General features: G+C 42.9%; 1 protein-coding gene across 4 annotated transcripts in view; it reads right to left on the reverse strand.

The window, feature by feature from the left end:
* MCPH1 (microcephalin 1) overlaps positions 1 to 21240 on the reverse strand; it is a 236821-nt gene that overhangs the window by 189170 nt on the left and 26411 nt on the right. For all 4 annotated transcript variants that reach the window (XM_072763908.1, XM_072763905.1, XM_072763906.1 and 1 more), the window contains exons 4-8: positions 13383 to 13470; positions 10371 to 10485; positions 5107 to 5250; positions 4161 to 4250; positions 920 to 2101 (exon numbers count right to left, since the gene is read on the reverse strand). In XM_072763908.1, coding sequence (XP_072620009.1) covers positions 920 to 2101; positions 4161 to 4250; positions 5107 to 5250; positions 10371 to 10485; positions 13383 to 13470 — 1619 coding nt within the window. The remainder of the gene's footprint in view (positions 1 to 919; positions 2102 to 4160; positions 4251 to 5106; positions 5251 to 10370; positions 10486 to 13382; positions 13471 to 21240) is intronic.

Consider the following 21240-nt stretch of genomic DNA (forward strand, 5'->3'; position numbering starts at 1 on the left):
TTCTGAGACTATTTTGGGGACTTCTACCCAAGGAAAAGATAGACATCAGTGATTATTATTTCCATACACGTAACTTCTCCATCTTGAAAACGGTGGTTAAAATCATGGCGAGAACAGACATTGTAATGAAGAGTAAACTTGGGTCTTGTGAAAATCTCAGCCTAATCTTTAGGTAATAATTACAGTTCAAGATCTCATCGCTTTTGACTGCTGAAATTTATTTGTGCTCATAATCAGGAAGTGTGAAATGTTTCCTATTGTTGCCACTTTTGCTACAGTTTCTACAATTACAGAGTTGTTTTGATGGTCACAATTAAATTACACACAGGAGAAAATCTATTTAAGTGATACACTTAAAGCAAAATAAATAGAAGCCAAACAAGGCCTGATACAGTGAACTTCTTACCCTGGGCAAAAATGTCAGTTTTTTTTTTTTTCTTTGTAACTAACACCGCCCAAAGTTTCTTCAAAATAAATACTGGTAACAGATTTACACATTTACTTTTTTATACCTTCTCTTTTCTTGATGGAGTCAATGCCTACACTGCCTTAACGTCCCTGAAATAAATAGCTTCCAACACTCTAGTAGGGTGTCTCTGTGCCGTGCGACCTAAGAGGCTCCAGAGACCAGGAAGCGGCCACTCTGGTCACTGCGCACAGTAGGCATCACGTGCTCTCAGCATCTGCGCAGAAAGGCCTGGGGGAGATGCGTTCTGGACAGTAGGTTTGACCGGAGTGCCCAGAAAAGCCAGAGGGAGGAAAGGCACCTACCTATCCCTAAAGAATGCATCACTGGAAAATATCAGACACACATTTAAAATTTAAAAAAGGAAAAAAGGAACTATTTTAATTATGGAAAGAGGGCGATGATGTTACAAGACGGATGCGACAAAGGTAGCTGTAAAGGAGATTCACATACTTCCATCACCTCCCGTGGATGAGTGTTCCTTGTCTCCTGCAGGCATGTCCACGGTACCTTCACTCACAAAACCACACTGCACTTCACCGCCAGAGGAGCTCCACGGGCAAGAAGCACGATCTTCCTTCTGCGTGCTTCTCACGTCCACCGATCCTTTCATTTCTGCGCTGCTTCCTTCCAGAGGAGTTAAATCCCCATGAAGTCCTTCCCCGCCGTGTGCCTCTGGCGGAGCGAGCTCCTCGTCTACGCGAGAGCAGCCTTCCCCAGCCGGGTGCCCAAGTTCTCTCCGAGGAGCGGCACCCTGTTGACAACAGCCTGGGGCATCTTCAGCAGCACCCGTTCCGTCAGAGGTCAGGCGACCCCTCATCGCGTCTGCTGGCTTGTGTGTAGGTTTCTGAAGACTGGAGCTAGTTTTTGCTGGGACACCGGTGACAACATCCACTGACCTGGGGTGTTTGCCAAGGCAGGAAAAGTCACACATCTGCAGTATGTTTCTTCTCTCCCTCTGAGAAAGTCCTCTGCAGCTGAACTGAGCAGGGCCTGCGGATGGCTGAGGTCCAGGGAGAAGAGCCTCTGAACTCCTTTCCTTAAGATTATCAGGTGAAAAATAATCATCGTATGAGGACACCTCGCCGCCAGGAGCCTCGACAGCAGGCCAGGACGTGAACGGCAGGCGACATCCCGACTTCCACAGCTGCACTTGTGGCCCGGCAGCCTTCCCACTGCACCTCTTCTTCCGCAGTCTTTCTTCTGGGTGGGAATTTGAGCTCCCGGATACTCTTTTTCTCTTTGCCGGAGAGCTCTTGGATCGTGAATGTCCTGAAGGGCGGCATTTGCTTGCAGATGGCACAGGGGACAAATTATGTTTCTCATCAAGCCCCTCCCTGGCTGCTCCCTCCGACTGCTGCTTGTCAGGGGTGACCACTTCAGCTGCAGGATCTCTCTGCCCACGAATCTCTTCTTTGGAAAGACCACCCGTGGGCTTCTGAGGAGTTAACTGACAGAGGTAACCGGGAGATGCCAACGAAGGGACACGACTTGTCTTCAGTGCAGGCGAAGAAACACACACATCACTTTTAACTTGGTCCACAAATCCTGCCAGCTTCTCTTCCTGACTTCCACATCCCGTCTTTCCACAAGGATTGTCAAAAGATGAGTTCAGATCATCAGCAAAGGACTCATCTGGAAAATATCAATGAAGAATCAACTTTTAAAATGGTGTAAGTTAGCATAAAAGTAACTTTCAGTTAACCCGTAAGGCAATACTTCTTAAACACAGCCAATGGTTAAAAAGAGTACGACCTATCCTGGTTCTTCTCATTTCCACGTGAGGACACCTTTCAGGCCAGCATTCTTCACTAAGGAACCTGGGCACTGATGGCGACTGTAGGAAGGGCAGGGACAAACCTCTAAAACCACTATGCTCACTTTTAAACACTCAAACGCATGTGCACTTCCTTCCAGGAAGAGCATTCATACCTGGTCACTAAATTCTCAAGGAGGTCGATAATTCTAAAAGCTAAGAACAAACGCTACTGTCTACGTCCAAGTTCTAGCCTTCCATGAAGCAGGCCACAGAGAGTAAGGGCCCCCCTGACTCCCGTCCTCCACTCAAGTCCTCATGCTGTATTTATACTGAAAAGTGAATCACCTGGTACATCTTAGGGTTCCGACTTCCCATGTATTTTATATGTGTCTTACGTCCTGAAAACTACATGTTTATGCCTCCAGGCCTTGCCTTCACTCCACACTTTAATCTGGGTCAATCCTATTCAAAACCCACCTTGGATGTCAAAATCTCTGAACCCTCCCACTTCACCGGGTCTAGCAACACATCCTCATGTATGCAGAACTCTGCCTGAAGTCCCCAAAAGCATGTGTCATATTATTATTATTATTATTATTATTATTATTATTATTATTTTATTATTATTCCTATCTGTCCTTCTCACTGACTAGAAGCTCCTAGAGCACAGACACTATTTTCTGGAATCTAAAGCCTCTAACCCAAAACTAGTAAAGGCTCTACTTTAAAGAATGGAGGTAACCAGCAGGGAGTGGAGGGAAGCCCATGCAGTGGGGTGGCACTGTACCCACACCAAGTCAGGAGCTAGAGATACAGGACTCTGTTAGTATTAGCAGCTCAATAAGCTAAGCACACTTTTCAGAAAGCTGGCAAGCACTGTGCCATGTCATGAAGCATAAATTCTGAGGTCAGATGCCTAAGTTTGAATCCTGGGTTTGCCACCAACAGACTGTCAACTTTTACAAGCTTCCTGACCCTTCTGGCCTAGTTTTCTCATGACATTGTGGGGGTGACAATGGTATGTACTTTGTGGGTTTAGTGAGAGAATTAGATGAGGTAAAGCACATAAGACACACAGCACCCAAAACAGGAAAAATGGAATCTGTGTTAGCTACGACCATGCATGTCCAGCTTATATAAAACGAGTGCGAGTATAAAATAAAAAGATGGAGATTATTTAAGACAAATGAGTATATAATTTTAACACACACCAAAGGGATTACAGGAATAACCACACTCAAAAAGGAAGCTGTGGATTGAACTCCTAATACCTCCAGGCTATTTGTCACCTGTCATAGCACGGCCACTGATCTGGGCCCTCCCATAGGCACAAGTGGGTGCTTCTATCACATTTCTTAACACTCAGTCAAAGGAAAGCTGTATAAGCATGAAAAATTATCATTCAAAGTCAAACAAGGGCTCCCACATTTAAAGTGCATATATAAAATAAAACCCTGATTTAATTCTTTCCAATGCTCTGCCTCTAGGCAGAAATCCTATCATTTACCCTCTAAAGTTTTCAATGGCCTCTACACACCTCACTGACCCGCTTCAGTCACGTCCCATAGTCACTACACATGGTGTGGAACAAGCTGCTCTCGTAGTGTTCTCAGTAAGACACAATTTATACTCCAGGCAAATTAGTACATACAATAATGATTTCTTTTAAAAAAATGAGCAATTAATTCTTTGCTAAAAAATCAAGTGACTACAAGAAAAAAGAAAAGGAGCCAAAAGAGAGGTTTAACTCACGTAATTTCTCATGCCCTAATTTTATTACAATACCTATTTTTTATTTTAATACCTGACTTCAGGGTAAAATTCATGAATTCTAGTTTTTAACCAACTGTTCTTAGACATCAGAAGAAATTCCAAATAAGAAAATCATCATATTTTCAAAGTTTAAATATATTGCAGAAAATAAAATAATTTTACCTGAATACAAAGTATTGTGTGAAATGTTCCACGAAGCTTCACATGAGGTGTCAGCTGGGTTATTATGAGAGTTTTCAAGCATCTGCGAAGCTGCAAACACAATCAAACACTTCATCAGATACAATTCTGACATGTTAGTAGATGAAGGCATGGTAAGGCTACTCCATCCGCTCGTCCACAACACAAACACTGACCTACACCGGGACTTCATATCCTAGACTGACTATAAAACCATAAACACAAAAAACTCTTACTCAAATCTATTACAGGTAAGATTCATAAAAATAATCCACATTAATCATTTAATAAAAAGGATTAAATCATAGGATACTTAAAGTTAGAAGAAGTTTTAAGGGACACCTGGGTAGCTCAGTTAAATTTAGCACTTGACTCTTGGTTTCGGCTCAAGTCATGATCTCAGGGTCCTGGGATCAAGACCCAGGTCAGGCTCTCTGCTCAGCACAGAGTCCACTCCTCCCTCTGCTCCTCCTCCCACTCATGCTCTCGCTCTTTCTCTCATAAATCAATCAACGAATTAATAAAATCTCTAAAACATTTTTAAAGATAAGAAAAATACAGAAAAACAAAAACTAATGCCTGAGATACCTAATCTAAAGCAGATTCCCTCAAGAGCCTGATTGATTTGTTTAAAGGAAAGCATCCCAAAAATATAAAAAATTACAAAGGGACTATAAAAAAATAGGATTCTCAACCTGGCCAATATGTGCTTAAAACATATGTTTTAAAACTATAAACTCCATATATGCTTTAAAAATCTCAATGAAGCATAAGAATTTCTGGAAGAAAATATTAAAGTCTATCCAGCAACAGATAAAAATCTATTAAAATCAAGAAAGAACTAGGTGAAGAGGAAAAAAACCCTTCTACCACAATCTATTCACCAAGCATCTGCCTCCCTCTCACTTTATAAAATGCAAGCACTTACAGGTAGGGGAGAGGTTCTCCCTTTTCTCCTTCATCTCCTGTAACCTCCTCAGCATCGTACTATGCTGACCGCTGCACATTTTCGTTGTGGGACTATACATCAGCGAGCCGTTCGATTCAAACAAGAGGACAGGGACATCATTATCTGAAAACAACCAAAACATTTAGCTAAAAACAAGCCTTCTTACTTCCACAGTAGGATCTCTTTGGAGGAATGGCCCACCGCCCACCTCCAGGGGCTTGCCCCCCCCCCATCATTACCTCCCACCACCACCTACGGTCTATCCTCACCCCCATCGCCCCACCCCACCCCCCCAAGAGCAGTAACACTAGCTCTAAAACTGCTGGCTGACGTTTGCCAAGAAACGTCCACGTGCTGGGCACCGGGCTGAGCACAATATGGACACTACTTCACTCAACCTGGCCTGAACCCAGCATATCAGGTGATCAGTACCCCCATTTAAAGATGAAGAAACTGCATTCTGGTTCCTCAATGGTGATGAAGAGCGGCAGATTGCCACCCCAAACGTGACAGTTTGGCACAAGGGTTTTTTTTTTAGCAAAAAGCACTTAAGTCACAGCAAGTGAAAGGAAGGTGCTCTGACTCCCCCCGCTCCACCCACCACCCCAAGCCTCTTCCTGAGCCAGGAGATAAAACTCCCAACACTTTGTCACCAGAGATGGGGCGCTGAGGCCAAGAGAACTCGGTAAAACAGACCTTGTTAAAATAACTCTCCTCCTCCAGTCCCCTTACATCTTACCTTTCCACAACTGCCTCTCTCTGTTCAACATACGCACTAAGGTTCTATCACTACTTTGGGATTTCATCTCCTATGAGAGCCCCCATGTCACAAAAAAACGTATAAGTGTGTATGTTCTTCTCCTATGAACCTATCTTTTATAACAAGCCCCAGTTGAGAACCCAAGATGCACACAGAAAAGGTCCACCTCTGACAGTGTTCACTCTAGGTCTCGAAACCACCACCCCTAAGCAACCTTATGCGACCCTCAAGAGACACAGACGTAACTCTGGCTCAGGAGTCCAAGATGTGTGCTCTCCTGGAACCCATACCTTGCATATGCCCAGGGAGAACTGCAGGGCTCTAACCACCTCCCCTCACAACCAGTAACAAGACCAAGCATCAAGGTCTTCTTTACTACTCTCAGGCCTCAACAGCTCTAAGAACACTTCTGACAATATGCACACATGCCAGTTATATCTTTAATACCTCACATTTGAAGTGTTTAAAAGGCAATTTTTATTAAGATACAAACTTGATCCAAAAATATAAAATTTTTTATCAGTATCATTTTGCCAAATTCTTTTCAAATAAACCATCACTGGTGTAGGAAGAAGGCCCCAAAGCCAAGAGTATAAAGCTGAAGGAATGCAGTACAGTGCTGACCTGAGGCTGGAGAGACCAGACCACACAGGGCATGCTGTACTGCAGGGCAGGTTATATACAGGGTTTCGTCCTAAATATTTTTCCTTACAATGACACCGAGGAAGTAGATGCCCTGGATGGGATATGCACCTGACTTGTGATTTACACCCTTCTGACTCAAGTACAGCTGGTGGATGGTTAGGGACACAGTGCCTATAGGGCCCAGTCAGCCACTAGGAGGGTCCACATGGGGCTGATGCAGGCTTAGAGAAAGAACAGTGCAGGAGGCAAGCAGTCATTCAGAAGCACGATCTTGGTGGGAATCCGGCATCAGGCAGAAAAGAGATGTCAAGAGCTACTCCATGAGTGTGGTCGGAGCAGCACAGTAGACCAGTTAGTGGGAGGTTGTTAGGGAGGGACCAGCACGGCACCAAGAGAAAGAGACCTGATTCTCAGGCACTGGGGTGACTCCGCACAAAAACAAAGGATCAAGGCAGTGTTTTTAGAAAATCATCTGGCAGCGTTACCTATATAGGCTAAATATTCTAGTCAATTCTGTTGTATTATCATGGCAGATTTAAAATAAAGCTTGATAATTCTACATGAAAAATTTCAAAATACAGAGCAGAGAATCTGTGACATGGCAGTACACACTGCAACAACAAATGAGAGCAATCAGTGCTTCCATTTCTATCCCATGTGTTATACAGTTCTGTGTTTCAATGTGCTGGGAATTGGTCTGAAACACTGAATTTAGGTAGTGAAAATGGCAAAAAAAGAATACAAAAAACACATGGTACTTTAGAGTTTTATGATGTTCTAAAGTATTTTTATAAATCATTAAAAGAATACATCTAGCAAAATAAAAAAGTCCAATTTTAAAAATGGGCAGAAGATCTAAACAAGACATCTTTCCAAAGAAGACATACAAATAGCCAACAGGTACATAAAAAAAGTCAACACCACTCATCATGAAGGGAATGTAAATCAAAACCACAATGAGATTCTAACCACATATTAGAATGGCTACTATCAAAAAGACAAGAAATAATAATATTGGAAAGGATGTGCAGAAATAGAACTCTTGGGCACTCCTGGAAATGTAAATTGGGGCAGCCACTATGGAAAACTCTATGGAGGTTTCTCAAAAAATTAAAAATAGAACTTCCCATATGATCCAGTAATTCTACTTTTGGATACTTGTATTACCTGAAGGAAATGAAAACATTAAAGAAAAAAAAAACCAGGACAACACTAATGCAGACCCATATTTGCATCCCCTCATGTTCCCTGCAACATTATTTACAATATCCAAGATATGGGAACAACGTACATGTTCATCTATGGATTAATGGATAACAAAAATGTGGCAGGTACACACACACACACACACACACACACACACACACACACACTCAGAGCAATACTGATATTCAGCCATAAGGAACGGAACAAAACCTTGACATTTCTGGCAGCATGGATAGACCTTGGAGAGCATCATGCTAAGTGCAATAAGTCAGAAAGAGAAAGGAAAATACTGGATGATATCACTTGTATGTGGAATCTATTCATAAGATGAGAAAACAAAGAACGGAACCACCAAGCTCATGGACGGAGAGAACAGACTGGTGGTTGTGTGAGGCCCCAGGGTGGGGGGTGGGGGGTGGGGGGTGTGCAAAATGGGTGAAAGGCACAAATTCCTAGTTGTAAAATGACTGAGTCCTGGGGATACAATGGATGGCATGGTGACTACAGTTAGTAACACCGTACTACATATGTGAAAGTAGCTGGGAAATTGGGTCTTCAAAGTTCCATCATGAACAAAAGAAAATTTTGTAAGTGTGTGTGGTGACAGATGTCAACTGGACTTGTTGTGGTGATCATTTCACAACATACACACACATCGAATCAGGACACCATACACTTGAAACTAATGCTATGTCAATTATACTTCAAAAGAAATAGAAATGACTCTATAATTAAACACATGATGACAAAAATTTCCCTACATTTTGATTCCATAGCAGTAGCCTGTTGCTACCTAGGACCAAAAAATGTAGCTCACAGATCTCCTAAACTCATTATGTAATATCCGTAGCCTTGTGTAAGATGCCATCATAAACAAAGGTGACTGGGCTGCTGCTGTCCAGTGCTGTAAGGTTTTACAAGTAATTCAAGACAAAGGAATCAAGTATCTTGAAGCCAAATGATGCCTACACAGAGAAAAAGAAAATACAAAAACTATATACGATCCAAACAATGTCCATGTGAAAGCATCAGGAACTACTGAAGAGACCAGGCCAGAGGGGTTAAGATTCTGCAGAGGAGGAACAGAGAGGCCAGCTGACAAGCAGTGGATGCTTCTACCCCCAGGAGGATTTATCATTAAAGGGCCTGGGGCAGGAGGCTGAAGGTCCTGTCTGTGACCAGGCAAAGAGCAGTTGCTGAGAAACAAAGACACAAGCAAAGAATTTATCAGTATCAACAAACTGAAGAGAAAACTGAAAGCTTTGTAGCACCAAATCCCACTAGACAGGGCGTAGGAGAAAGCTGGTCCTTGCATGCATGTGATACTATCTTCAAGAAAATTGCTCAATTCTGAAGCTACAAGTGACAAGAATACTAAAAATTAAGCCGAATTCTTCTGTGAAATGGTGGAAAGTTCTCTGTGGTGTGTTTTTGCTGAGACATGAAATGGAAGCTCAGGACCAGCCAGGGGAAGGGATCCTAGTTATCATGCCAGGCTCTCAGTGGAAAGGTCTCAATGGCCACGCTCTGGCATCAATGTCAAACAAGAAGTCTACCAAGTCCTATACCAAAAGTCAGTGAAGCTCAGATTCCAATCAGTCCACATAAAGCCAACAGACCCCACTCTATCTGCTTAGCAGAGGAAACTGGAAACTCTGTGTCTAAGAAAATAATACTGCCTAGAGCTTCAAACATATTTTACAACTAAATGACTTGCCTTCAATTACAAAAACCATCATTCCTACTAAAAGACAGGACCTATACAACAAAAAACAAGAGAAAAAAACAATTATACAAAACAAGAGAACAGAGGCATTCTATATATTGCAGATAGAAGAGGAAAAAATATGATTTAATCAGAATAACAGGATCAAAAAAAAAAAAAAAAAACCCTGGAACCCTAGAACTACAAAATAAAGTAACTGCAATGATGAATTCAACAGATAAATTTTACATATTAGTGAACTGTAAAAAAAAAAAAGGTCAATAGACAATATACAAACTGATGCACAGAAGGGAAAAAACAATTCAGGCATCTCTGTGAACCCCAAGTAGGATATTTAAAAAGAAAACTGGGCTGATGAATATAAAATTCAAACTGCTGAAGGCAAAAAATGTAAACAAAAGGCAGTCAAAGTTAAAAGAAAATATACCTTTAAAAGAGCAGAAATACAATTGTGGACTAATTTGTAAACAGGCATTATGAAAGCCCAAAGACAATGAAATGTATTTCTTCTTTTTTTTTTTTTTTTTTTCAGTTTTACTGAGGTATAACTGACAAAAATTACATATACTTAAGGGGAAATAAAGGAAAGAGTATATTATCTAACACTTTCCTATTCTGGGTAATTAAACAAAAGACAGAGTATTAGGTAAAAATACAAAGTTAGATACAAAATAACAAAGAAATAAAAATGGACTTCTATTAATTGGCCTTCTTAGCCATAATCTGTGTTTCCATAATCATTCCTGAAAGTAAAAAGCTCCATCCACGTGGTGAGTGACCAAGACTCTGGCCGATGAGCTCAGACCATGGCCCTCGGGCAGGTGCGGTCCACTGCCTGCAGGCTGGAGCCGGGTCCACCCAGGCGCCCCTGGCTATCAGGCAGCTGAAACAGATTTCTGGACTCACCCAGACTTCTCTTCTGCCTTTGTAGCTCTGAAGCCATTTTCTCGAATTTCTTCTGAAGCCTTTTATCATGTTCCGGTGTTTTAGGAATAAAGTCTTTGGGCTGCATACACTTCCGCTGTGCAAAAAGGACAGGAAAATGAACACTTACTGTACTGCAGCTGCGTGACAAGACAAGCGTTCACACGCTTCTGAGATCCGTTACAATACTGCGGTAAAACCCCACAGAGACCCTTCTTGCACTGCATGTGAAACAGTAATATTTCTTTTTCTCTGTGCCTCTGTAAGAACAGCAGCAGAGCTGAGAGACTGAATACTGAATACATACACGAGGTAGCTACACTTTCTGAGGCATTTTTCAGAATCCCAGCATTCTTAGTTCCCATGAAGGTTTTTAAACAAAATGAGTCCTTTTCCTTATTTTTGTTACTCTTATAATCTCTCTCCTTCTCCTCACCTCAAAATCATGACATGGTAACAAAGTACGAAAGCAATTATTTTCTAAATACCAAAGAAAAGAACCAATATTGAATCTTGCTTTATTGCCCTTAAATCACAGTAATTCTATTCAGCCAGTAAAACGTAAAATCTCAAACTACACCTATAAGGTGTGATGAACAGGATGAAGCCCAGCCCAAGGCTAACTTCCAGAGAAAGTCTTGGGTTAACCTTCCCACACCTACACTTGTGTTTCTGATGGAGCTTCTTGTTCTTGTTCTTTATTTAACAAGAATATATGTGTCGGGAAGAAGATTCTTGCTATGAGGAGCTTATACTCTATTAAAGAATGATAGAAACTACACATCATTAATGAGTAAAACAGACTGTGTATGTGTCAGGAGGGCTAATTCCAGGAGGCCTGCAACTGGCCTGAACTGTTCTCCCAAAACACACACACAGCATGCAGTGTCCTAATGAACAATGTTGCTTTGTAACCATGAGTTCAAGGCATTTGGGGGCATTTGTACTCCGGAGCTGGTCAACTGCTTGTCACCAATGGGAGGGCTCCTCTGCTGGGGGTGGTCATGTAGCAACAACAGGGGTACGTGACCAGTGCAACACAAGAGTCTCCCCTGGTCCCCAGGGGCTCCACAGACCATTGTCCTTCAGGGTCCTGTGAATATTTGTTAGCAACTGAACCCTAGCTACCTGCCACCATGACTACGGTTCGTCAGAAAGGGCTAAGTGCAACTGATAGAAAGGAATGCAGCGGGCGAGTGGGTCAGGACAGCGGGCACAGTGGGAAGGAATTACCACTGAGGAAGGGACTCTGGCACAACGCCCTCCTCAAGTGAGAAAGTGGTCACGTGCACGAAGCCAGGAGGAAGCGTGTTCCAGAGAGAGGGAAGAGATATGCAGTGCAATGGCTCTAAATTACAAAATACGCTTGGTGAATTTACGAACAGCGAGCAAGAGGGTCAGGCTGGCAGCAGAGTGAGGGAGCGGGAAGCTGAGAACCACGTCAAAGAGCCCAAATTAAAGGGTCTGAAGTCATGTTCGCTTTGCCACTGCACTCAAAGATGGGAAACAGGATGTCTTCAGGCACAAGTGAACCCTGAAATGAAGTGTGTAAGCAGTCACTCCGTATGCTTCCGACCAGGAAAAGTACAAAGATGAATAACATGCAGCACCAGCCACTGTGTCAAGACAGAGGCACTCCTGTCCATGCTGGTGGAAAGCGCACGTACATCTGATGCAATCATTTATTTCATTTCTAGACAATTCACTTGGAAAAATAAACTCGAATACGTCACATAAACAATGTGCTTGGAAAAAACCGACAATGATTTAAGGGTGCAAGAATCCAAGAAAGACACACTGATACCACAGAATAAACACAGAAGAGTGAAGGGCTACATATACTGTCAGTAATTGGTCAAAAATACACTTTTAAGTGAAGAAAAAAAACAATCTCCCAGACAATATATGTAACACAGCAGAACCTCATTTGTACAAAATGCGTGTGTGTGTGTAACATATGTGTACTGAAGACCATCGGATCCACAAGGACCCAAGTCAAACCAAAAACTGCTTATTTTGAGTGAAGAGACATTAAAAGAGTTATTTGCTTTATTGTGTTTACTTAATGTTTTATGATGAAAATATACTCATATCGTTAATGTGTTTTTAAAATAAGTACTTTATTTCTAAAACAGTAGACACAGCCATTGCCTAATGTATCACAGAGAGTGGAGACTTAGAGGCGCTACTTCACCCCTAATCGAATGAGATCTGGACAGAGACTGGAGTTAAGTTTGTCCATCACTGTGCTGCAAATCCCAGCTTGTCCGAGATGAAATGTAATGGAGACGCGGGATTCACCATTTACAGAAATCTGAGATGCCCACGGGAATATCTTCTTTAACCTACAGGAAATGTATGCGTCTAGTCTGTCTAATTCAGTTTGGACAAAGCCTGCAAATCTCCTCTCCATCAGGATCCCCATGTGAAAACAAAGAGACTCTGATGTTTCCTAGTAAACCAGTTTACCCTCAAATAAAGAAATCACAATTAAAACTTTTAAAGAATAAAAGAGTGAAAATGTTGTGGATCGAATGTGAATTAGACCTCAAAGGAAAGCAGTGTCTTATGTTTGAACAGCAGATTTATGATAATAAATAACTTAATTATTTAATAAATAACGTGGACATTTCTGCATCAAGACTTTTGAGATTTTGTGGCCAAACTGCAGAACAAGGGTATTTTGCTGCAGATGTAACAAACTGAACTCTGAAGCAGTTCTGAGAGCACCTGCCTGTCTGCTGGTCTCTTGGCAACTTTTCTTTTTCCGCTGGCCAAACACAGCAGTTCCATTTTTCACAAATTACACCAAAGCATTTCAAGGATACAGTAATTTTTATAACTTTTTAAAAAACCCTATGTGTAAAGAACAGGATCATCAATTCCAACACTTAAGACACTTCTTGAATATATTCCACAAAGTTTCACTTTCTAGGAACAAAAGAAGGAATCAACTCATAACTGCCACTGTCTATACTGCTACCACATACTTACTTTTTTCTTAATCAGGCTTGGTAGGTGTTCCCTGGTATTAGCTGCAGGGAACAGTGACTCATCGATGTGCGCTCCAGCTGTCCTGCATCTGTATAATTAATTGATAGAGCATAATGAGCATCTGTTCCTGTTACAGTCACACAGCATTACGTCGGCATGTGTGTCGGCTAGCGACTGAAGAGACGCATAGGCCATTTTAATAGACGTATCTTTAAAAGTAAGTACATTTATAACCAAATACAAAGGACCACACAAGTTCAACTTTCCAAAGTAGTCTCTACATGGTGTTTTTAAATTGTTAAGAGTAGAAGCAAGAGGCATGTAAAGGAAGTGCCGTTTTTACACAGTAACTTTAGACTTGTGACAGCCTTCAAACTGATCAGTGCAGGGCACACGTGCTACTAAATGCACAGTGTAAGAGCAAACAGGACATAAATGGAATAATCTAGAGCTATAAGGGCCCTAAAGAAATGAGGCCAAAAAGACTGTCTGGCCCCCAAAACTGGTGTGTTCCACCTGAGAGCAGGGTGGGCGACCCCAGGTACTCCCAGCTGTGCCCGGCCACCCCCACTGTCTGCCACCAGAATCTGTCATTCCCACTCTCGCTACGACCTCCCTGCCAGTCATGGGAATCCCCGGACCACTACCTACTTTAAGCACTCAGATGCTCAAATCTAAGCAATTACCATAATTCTCTAAATGATCTCCTTACCTATAGTTTCTACTCTTCTCAATCATTCATATTATTACTGACAAGAATTAATTAAGCATAAAACATTTTATTCATCTCTCCTCAACCCAGACCAAAAGCCTTCAATCACTCCTGTGTTTACAGAGTATCACCTACCTGTTGTTTCAGTGTTTTTAAAATACAGCCCTAAATACATCTCTGGCTATATTTCATAAACCTGTCACTGTTCAACAGTTAGTATGCAAATGAGTTGAAAGTAAAATTGAAATACAGTGCAAAAAAGGAACAGGGAAGTATATCAATACTCGTACAGAAAGCTCTATTAAAATATATTAGGAAGAAAAACAGAATGTCAGCAGCGTGAACATGACACTATATACTGTATAAAGTACTTCTCAATTTGAGCAAAGTCTGGGAGAGTACACACCAAGTTGACAATGCTATTTATCACTCGCCTAATGAATCTCAAAGTTGGTCAGAAGACTCCTGGGGTCCCCAAGCCCCTTCTGAAGGCATGTGGGTCAAAACTGTTCTTCTCACAAGAAGGCCTCATTTGCCTTTTTCACTGCTGTCGCATGAGCACACGACGGAGTTTGCTAAATGATGTGTGTGTCTGCGCATGTGAGAGAGATCCCGAAACAATGCAGAGGCAGACTGGACAATGTAACTGTCTTTTATTAATCCAGACATGAAAGAAATTTGCAAAAAAATTGCAAAAATTAAAAAAGAGAACACAGCACAGTAATTGTAATAAGAGAACTACAGGGGAGAGCAGAAGCCAGAGACAGCACAAGTTATACTTCGGGAGTGGGGAGGAGTTAGGAGGGAGGCGACCACCAGATGAAATTCTGATGAGGAAGCAGATGTGGGAGGATGCAGATCTTCCGTCTGAAAGAAGAACACAGACAAAAGCACAGCAAAGTGGACAACAGCGTGACAATTCTGGGAAAACAGACACCACTTGGTGTGAGTGCAGTGAATGCACTGGAGTGAGGATACCAGGGACAAGGAGGTTACATAGGTCGCCCAGAGGGTTGTATCTGCCAAGCTCATGAGCCTGGACGGCCTCGTGCTGTGGACCCTGGGATGCTAGGAGAGGTGGGCGGGGGGCGGGGGGGGGGGGGCGCCCTGGACAGGCCACTCTGCAGGATGAGCTCCAGGACAGGAACCTGAGGGCAAGGAGCCCAGCCGGGAACTGTGGGGGCAGGAGATGCTAGAGGTTTCACCACAGCTGTGGGACTGGGTGCAGATCCTTAAATGCAATATTTAGAAATAAAAATGGAATGTTCTTGAGCTCTTGTTACAACTGACAGAGCACATATGTTTTTCTCTCCTGCCCCTGAAGCCCCATTCAAATGAGAGTGAAGTAAAACAAAACGACACCGACCAACAGAAATAAAGAGTAGATAAGAGATGTCTGGGGAACTGAAAAGCAAATACAGGAAAGTAAACCAGAGCCTGGAAGCTGGACAAGGGAGGACACAGGACAGGACTCCTCTGCTCACACCTCCAGGGCTCTGGCGACAAGGGGGGTCTGAGGAACAGCGCAATACCCCTAACTGTGCCCACAGTCAGGGCCTCTGCACCTTCACTTGCTTCTGCCACCAAAGCAGGTGACAGGATCAGTTTTCAGAGGACTTGGACCAGAGATGCGCTGGACTCAAGGACACCAGGCAGAGCTCAGGTAGGACAAAGCTTCACAAAGACTTTGTGAAATGTATTCGCATGCATTTTCAGATTCAACTAACAACAATGTTTACAGTCTTAATAATGCAAAGTAAAACTATGGATTCAGCTCATCAGCTGCTGATTTTGTTTACAAAATCCAGAGAGGACAAGCAGCATGGGTGTGGTGCAATGAGTAGGTGCATGCAGATGGTGGAGTGGGGTCCCCCAGAAGGTGGCCACTTGGAAAGCGCTAAATTTGCATTTCTACACTCTAAAGTCTAGACAGTGTTGGGAACTGGGAAGTCAGGGCAGTAGTGGAGCCACGGTAACTGGGAAACAGAGGTCAAGACAGCTGCAGCAAGATGCACGGGTAGAGAGGCGATACTTCTGGGGAACAGGAACTGGGACCACTGTTCACTCCAAGCCTCATAATAATAGCTGACTTCTTTCTTTCCTGTGTGTGAGGGGCCCTCTCTCCATAACAGGATGGGAACAGGAAACCAGGCATTCTGATTCAAAGGACTCTGGCTGGCACAATAGGGAGAGAAATGGCACCTACACCAAGACAGAGAATGAAGTCAGGAAGTCATTCACAGAGGACGGTGAGTTCAGGTCTGGACCTATCTAAAGTTAGGTGCTATGCTTCATCCACAAGAAGGTCTGACATGGACAGGCCACACTGAGAATAAAGAGAGAGATGTGCCTAACATTCAAATCCCATTTACGGCCTGCGGGAGGACATCCCTGCCTCTGAGCTTCCCCTCCTCAGAGATCCCAACCACACAGGCATCACCCCATCTCCGGCCCCAACCTTCTGTTCCTCACAAAGCTGGTCCCCCAAATCTCTGAATACCTAGATCCTTCACATCTTTGTTTCAGCTCAAGTCACCAACTCCAAGAGGCCTCCCCAGCCACCGTGTCAGTAGGGTCACCAACTACAAATGGGCCCCGTGACAAAGCCCATCCTGTTCCTTCAGAGGATTCACCAAACCCTGCACAACCTGTTTCTTTCATTAAAACTCAGTTCCACAAAGGGAGTGAAGACAAACAGTCACTAAGTAAGTGATCTTATACTTAGTACTAGTCATCAGGGAAATACACACTAAAGCCAGAGGGGATCCTCAAATGTACAATTAATTGATTTATTTTTATTTATTTATTTTTTTAGAGAGAGAAAAAGAGTTCAAGCAACAGGGGGAGGAAGAGGGAGAAACTCTGAAGCAGACTCCCTGTTGAGTGCAGAGCCTGATGCAGGGCTCAGGACCCCAAGACCACAACCTAAGCCAAAATCATTTCAATCAACTGCCGACTGAACCATCCAGGCATCCTTGGTTAATGGATTTTGAGTCTTGTCAAAATTAGGAACTAAAATCATAGCAAAGAATCATCTTTTCAACAAATGGTGCTTGAACAAGCAGATACCCACGCAAAAAAAGGATGAAATCAGACCCCTACCTCACACCATGCACAGAAACTAATCCAGATGGATCAAAGACCTAAGTTGTCTGAACTAAAACTATAAAATTCTCAGAGAATATAGAAGTAAATATTTCTGATCTCCAATTTGCCAATGGTTCCTTAAATGACATCAAAGGCACAAGAAACAAAAAATAAATTGGACCTCACAAAGATCAGAACCATTTGTTTCAAAGGAAACTGTAAAGGGCATATAAAAATAACAGACACAATGAGAGAAAATACTTTTGAATCATACATGATATGGATATATGTGCTACAGCCCTACAATGGAATATTATTTGATAACAAAAAATGAAGCAAAATTCTGATACATGCTACAAATATGGAGGAATCTTGACAATATTATTTTAAGAGAAAGAAGCCAGGCACAAAGACCACAAATTGTCTGATTCCGCTTCCATGACATGTTCAGAAGCAGCAAACCTATGGAGCCAGAGACTGATTAGTATTTGCCCTGCACCGTGGGATTGGAGGGTGGTGTAAAGGGTACGAGGTTGCAGTCTAGGGTGATGAGAATGTTTTAAATTGTGTTGGTGGCTGCAAAACTTTGTGAATATATTAAAAAACACTGAATTGTAGGGGCACCTGGCTACTCAGTAGAGCATGTGACTCTTGATCTCAAGGTCATGAGTTCAAGCCCCATGTTGGATACACAGTTTACTCAAAAACAATAACAAAGGGCACCTGCTGGCTCATTCGGTTTAGCATCAGACTCCTGATTTCGGCTTAGGTCATGATCTCAGGGTTGTGAGATCCAGCCCCACGTAGGGCTCCAGGCTTATCAGGGAGTCTGCTTGAGATTCTTTCCCTCTGTCCCTCCCCAAACTCACAGACATGCACGTGCATGTTCTCTCTCAAATAAATAAATTTTTAAAACACAACAAAAACAAAAACAAAAAAAATCACCAAATTGCACACTTTTGATGGGTGAATTATATTCCAAAAAACTGCTACAAAAAAATAAACACATGATATACTACTACATATCCACTAGCATGGCTACAATTAAAGACTGATAAATCCCAAGTGTTGGTGAAAACGTGAAGCAAATGGAACATTCATGTACTGCTGGTAGGAATGAAAAACAGTCTGGGTAACGGCCCAAGAGTGATGAAAACATACAAGGACACAAGCATGATTATTCACTGCAACTTTAGTCATAATAACCAAAAACTATCCAAACGTCCATTAACAGGTGACTGGGTAGACAAACTGTGGTATATCCATATAATAGAATCTTACTCAGCTATTAAAAAAATTAAAATATTGATACATATAACAACAAAGATAAATGTCTCAAAAGTATGATGTTGAACAAAAGACGCCAGGCACAAAATAACACATACTAGATGATTTCCATTACATAACACCCTGGAATAAGTAAAGCTACGCTGCAGTGCCAGAAACCAGGCAGCCCTGCAGTGTGACCCTGTAAAAGGTACAAGGGCCTTGGGGCAGGGAAGATGACTGCAAAGGGATACAAGGGAACTTCTTGGGACAATGAAAATGTTTGCAATATTTTGACTGTGACAGTGGTGGTAACATGGGTGTGCACATTTGTCAAAACTCAGCGCATGGACACTTCAAAGGGGTACACTTCATTTTATATAAATATTATTTGTGTAAAGTTTTTTTTTTTTTTTTTAACAACAAAGTAATCACCTAAGCCTGCAGAAAGCCAGCCACAAACGAGATAGGCGGAATAATGGATCTAATGAAAGAAGTGAGAATCAGGCATCACTAATGAAGAGAACAAGGAGAGAAATACTTCTCAGGAATGCTTCTTTTAAAGCAAAGGTCTGCTAATGCCCATGTGTACCCTGAGCAGGGCCTACTGGCTGCTTCTTACTCACATGAAATGTCACCTATTTCCCACTGTTCTAGGCAACAAAATAGCACATGGGTGTGGCCGGGAAGCACCCTCACATAGGTCTTGGAAGAAAAGAATAACTGCACCATCACATCCATGATATTTAAGTCACAGTCAGAGACCTTAAAGCTCAGCCAGCTCACAAGAACCTCACACCAATCCTGGTGGATAAGTACTGTCGCATCATCTGCTCACATCTGACAACTGAAGACACCGAGGCTCACGGGACATCATTTGCCCAAGTTCACAAAACTCGTAAGTATCCTGTACTAGTCAGTAGTTGGGGGAAAGGCTTGATTCAGCTGGGTAAAATGTGTGCCTGACCCAGGCGACGTAGTTGTGGAAGACAGCTTCTCCTCAATGGCGAGGAGTGTCCCAACAATTTACCTGTGACTTGGTATGGTGGAAAGACGCAGACACGCTTCCTGAATCCACCTCTCACAACAAAGAAACCAAGGGCCCCTAACTGGTGATGTCATTCCATGCATGCAAACAACTTGTGTGTCCACCTGCCTACTGAAATACTGCACAGACGCTTCACTAAAACCCCTTTTTATCAGGCACTCAATCAAAATCTACTTAATAAACAACAACCAAAAAAAAAGGCTCATGGGTTGGCTTTTTGCTTTCCTTCAGAAATGTAAAATAACACTATCCTCCCATCTAGTGGTCACGCAGAAAAGTGTTTCAAGAGATGCCCTGAACTTGATCTTCAACTGCTGCTCCTTCAGAGCCAACAGGGAACAAGGCAGCATGTGTCATCCTCCCCTCTGGGAAGCCCGGCCTGGGCTCCACTCCAAAGAGCTCCTTCTCCCTGGAGAGCTAAGGATGGTGGCACTTCCCACTGCGCCCCTGCTCCGCCGCCGCCCCTCCCAGCCCACCCTCAGGACAAACCCTCCACTGCAAGGGGATGGGCTCGCGGTTATGCCAAACACACCCAGTGTCAGCAGCCCACTCCGCGTCGCCTTCACTCACTGCGTCTTCAAAAGCTAGGGCAGTGGAAAAGGCTCTGACCTGTGGGGGAAGAAATCCCTTTCAACAGTAAAACCGAACAAGAGAACATGGAGGGCCTCCCTCAGGGGATGAGGAAGGAAGAGGGACGATGCGCCCTTTCGCCTGGCACAGAGCAAACCCGCGGTCACGGTGGGGCTCACAGTCAGGAACCACGGACACAAAACCACTGGTGAAGCAGTATTCTGGACTCAAATTCTCTCTCACTTTTAAAAAATTCAAAGACCTTAAAGTTTTTTTTAATGTGAGTTAGACTTAAGGATATTTTTTGTAACAAAACTGAGATCTTAAAATATGTAATTAATTCACTTAAAGACAAGAATAAAAATCAATACATGTCAACACAACTGACCCCTGACCCACAGAAGTCCCTGAACCATGATTTGAGAACTACTGCTCTAAAGCTATAAGAAACCCATTATTCTGATATTATTTACGGAGTCACTCATGAATATTAGGTCGTATCTTCTCAGTAAACCCACACTGACAGGAAAAAAATGTCTTTTATTCGAGTTGATGTTTTAATTGGTAACAGTAGATAAATTTGGGTGTTGCTTTGCTTTGCTTTGTTTTTAACCAAAAGGGGAACACTGAAAGTCTGCCACAAACAGAAAAACCTAACTGGCAGGTTCTTAAGAACACGTCTTACTAACACACAAGCTTTTAATGACACGAAAAGGTTTAAAACTTTAAATGTTTAAGGATAATTCTGAACTCTGTGAGCCCATTCCCACCACTCCAGCAACCCCTCTACATGTGCTCTCAACATAAGGTAAGAAGTCTGCCCTTCCAGCCTTCCCTCCCACCTGACCATCCTGTCCTAGAGCCACACAGGCGAGGCAAGGGCAGACACCTGCAAGGTTTGTAGATGGATGGGGAGCGCTTCTCCACTGGGGGGCTTCCCAGAGCCTGCCAACGGGGCATCCGTTGGGGGGATGGCCCAGCCTGTGGTGCTGGGGCCCAGGCAGGCAGAGTTTGAACAGGTGTAGAGGGTTCCCACCTGTGGGGGCCAGGCGGGGTGAAGAGGACATCTGTACAGGGAAGGACACTGCCCTGAAGAGACTGGTCACCTACCTACTCAATTAACTGCCCTGCTAACAAGGATAACAGGAGCCCGGGTCCTCACAGTCAGAGAACTG

The sequence above is a fragment of the Vulpes vulpes genome, chromosome 7, assembly GCF_048418805.1.
Source record: "Vulpes vulpes isolate BD-2025 chromosome 7, VulVul3, whole genome shotgun sequence".
NCBI lineage: Eukaryota > Metazoa > Chordata > Mammalia > Carnivora > Canidae > Vulpes > Vulpes vulpes.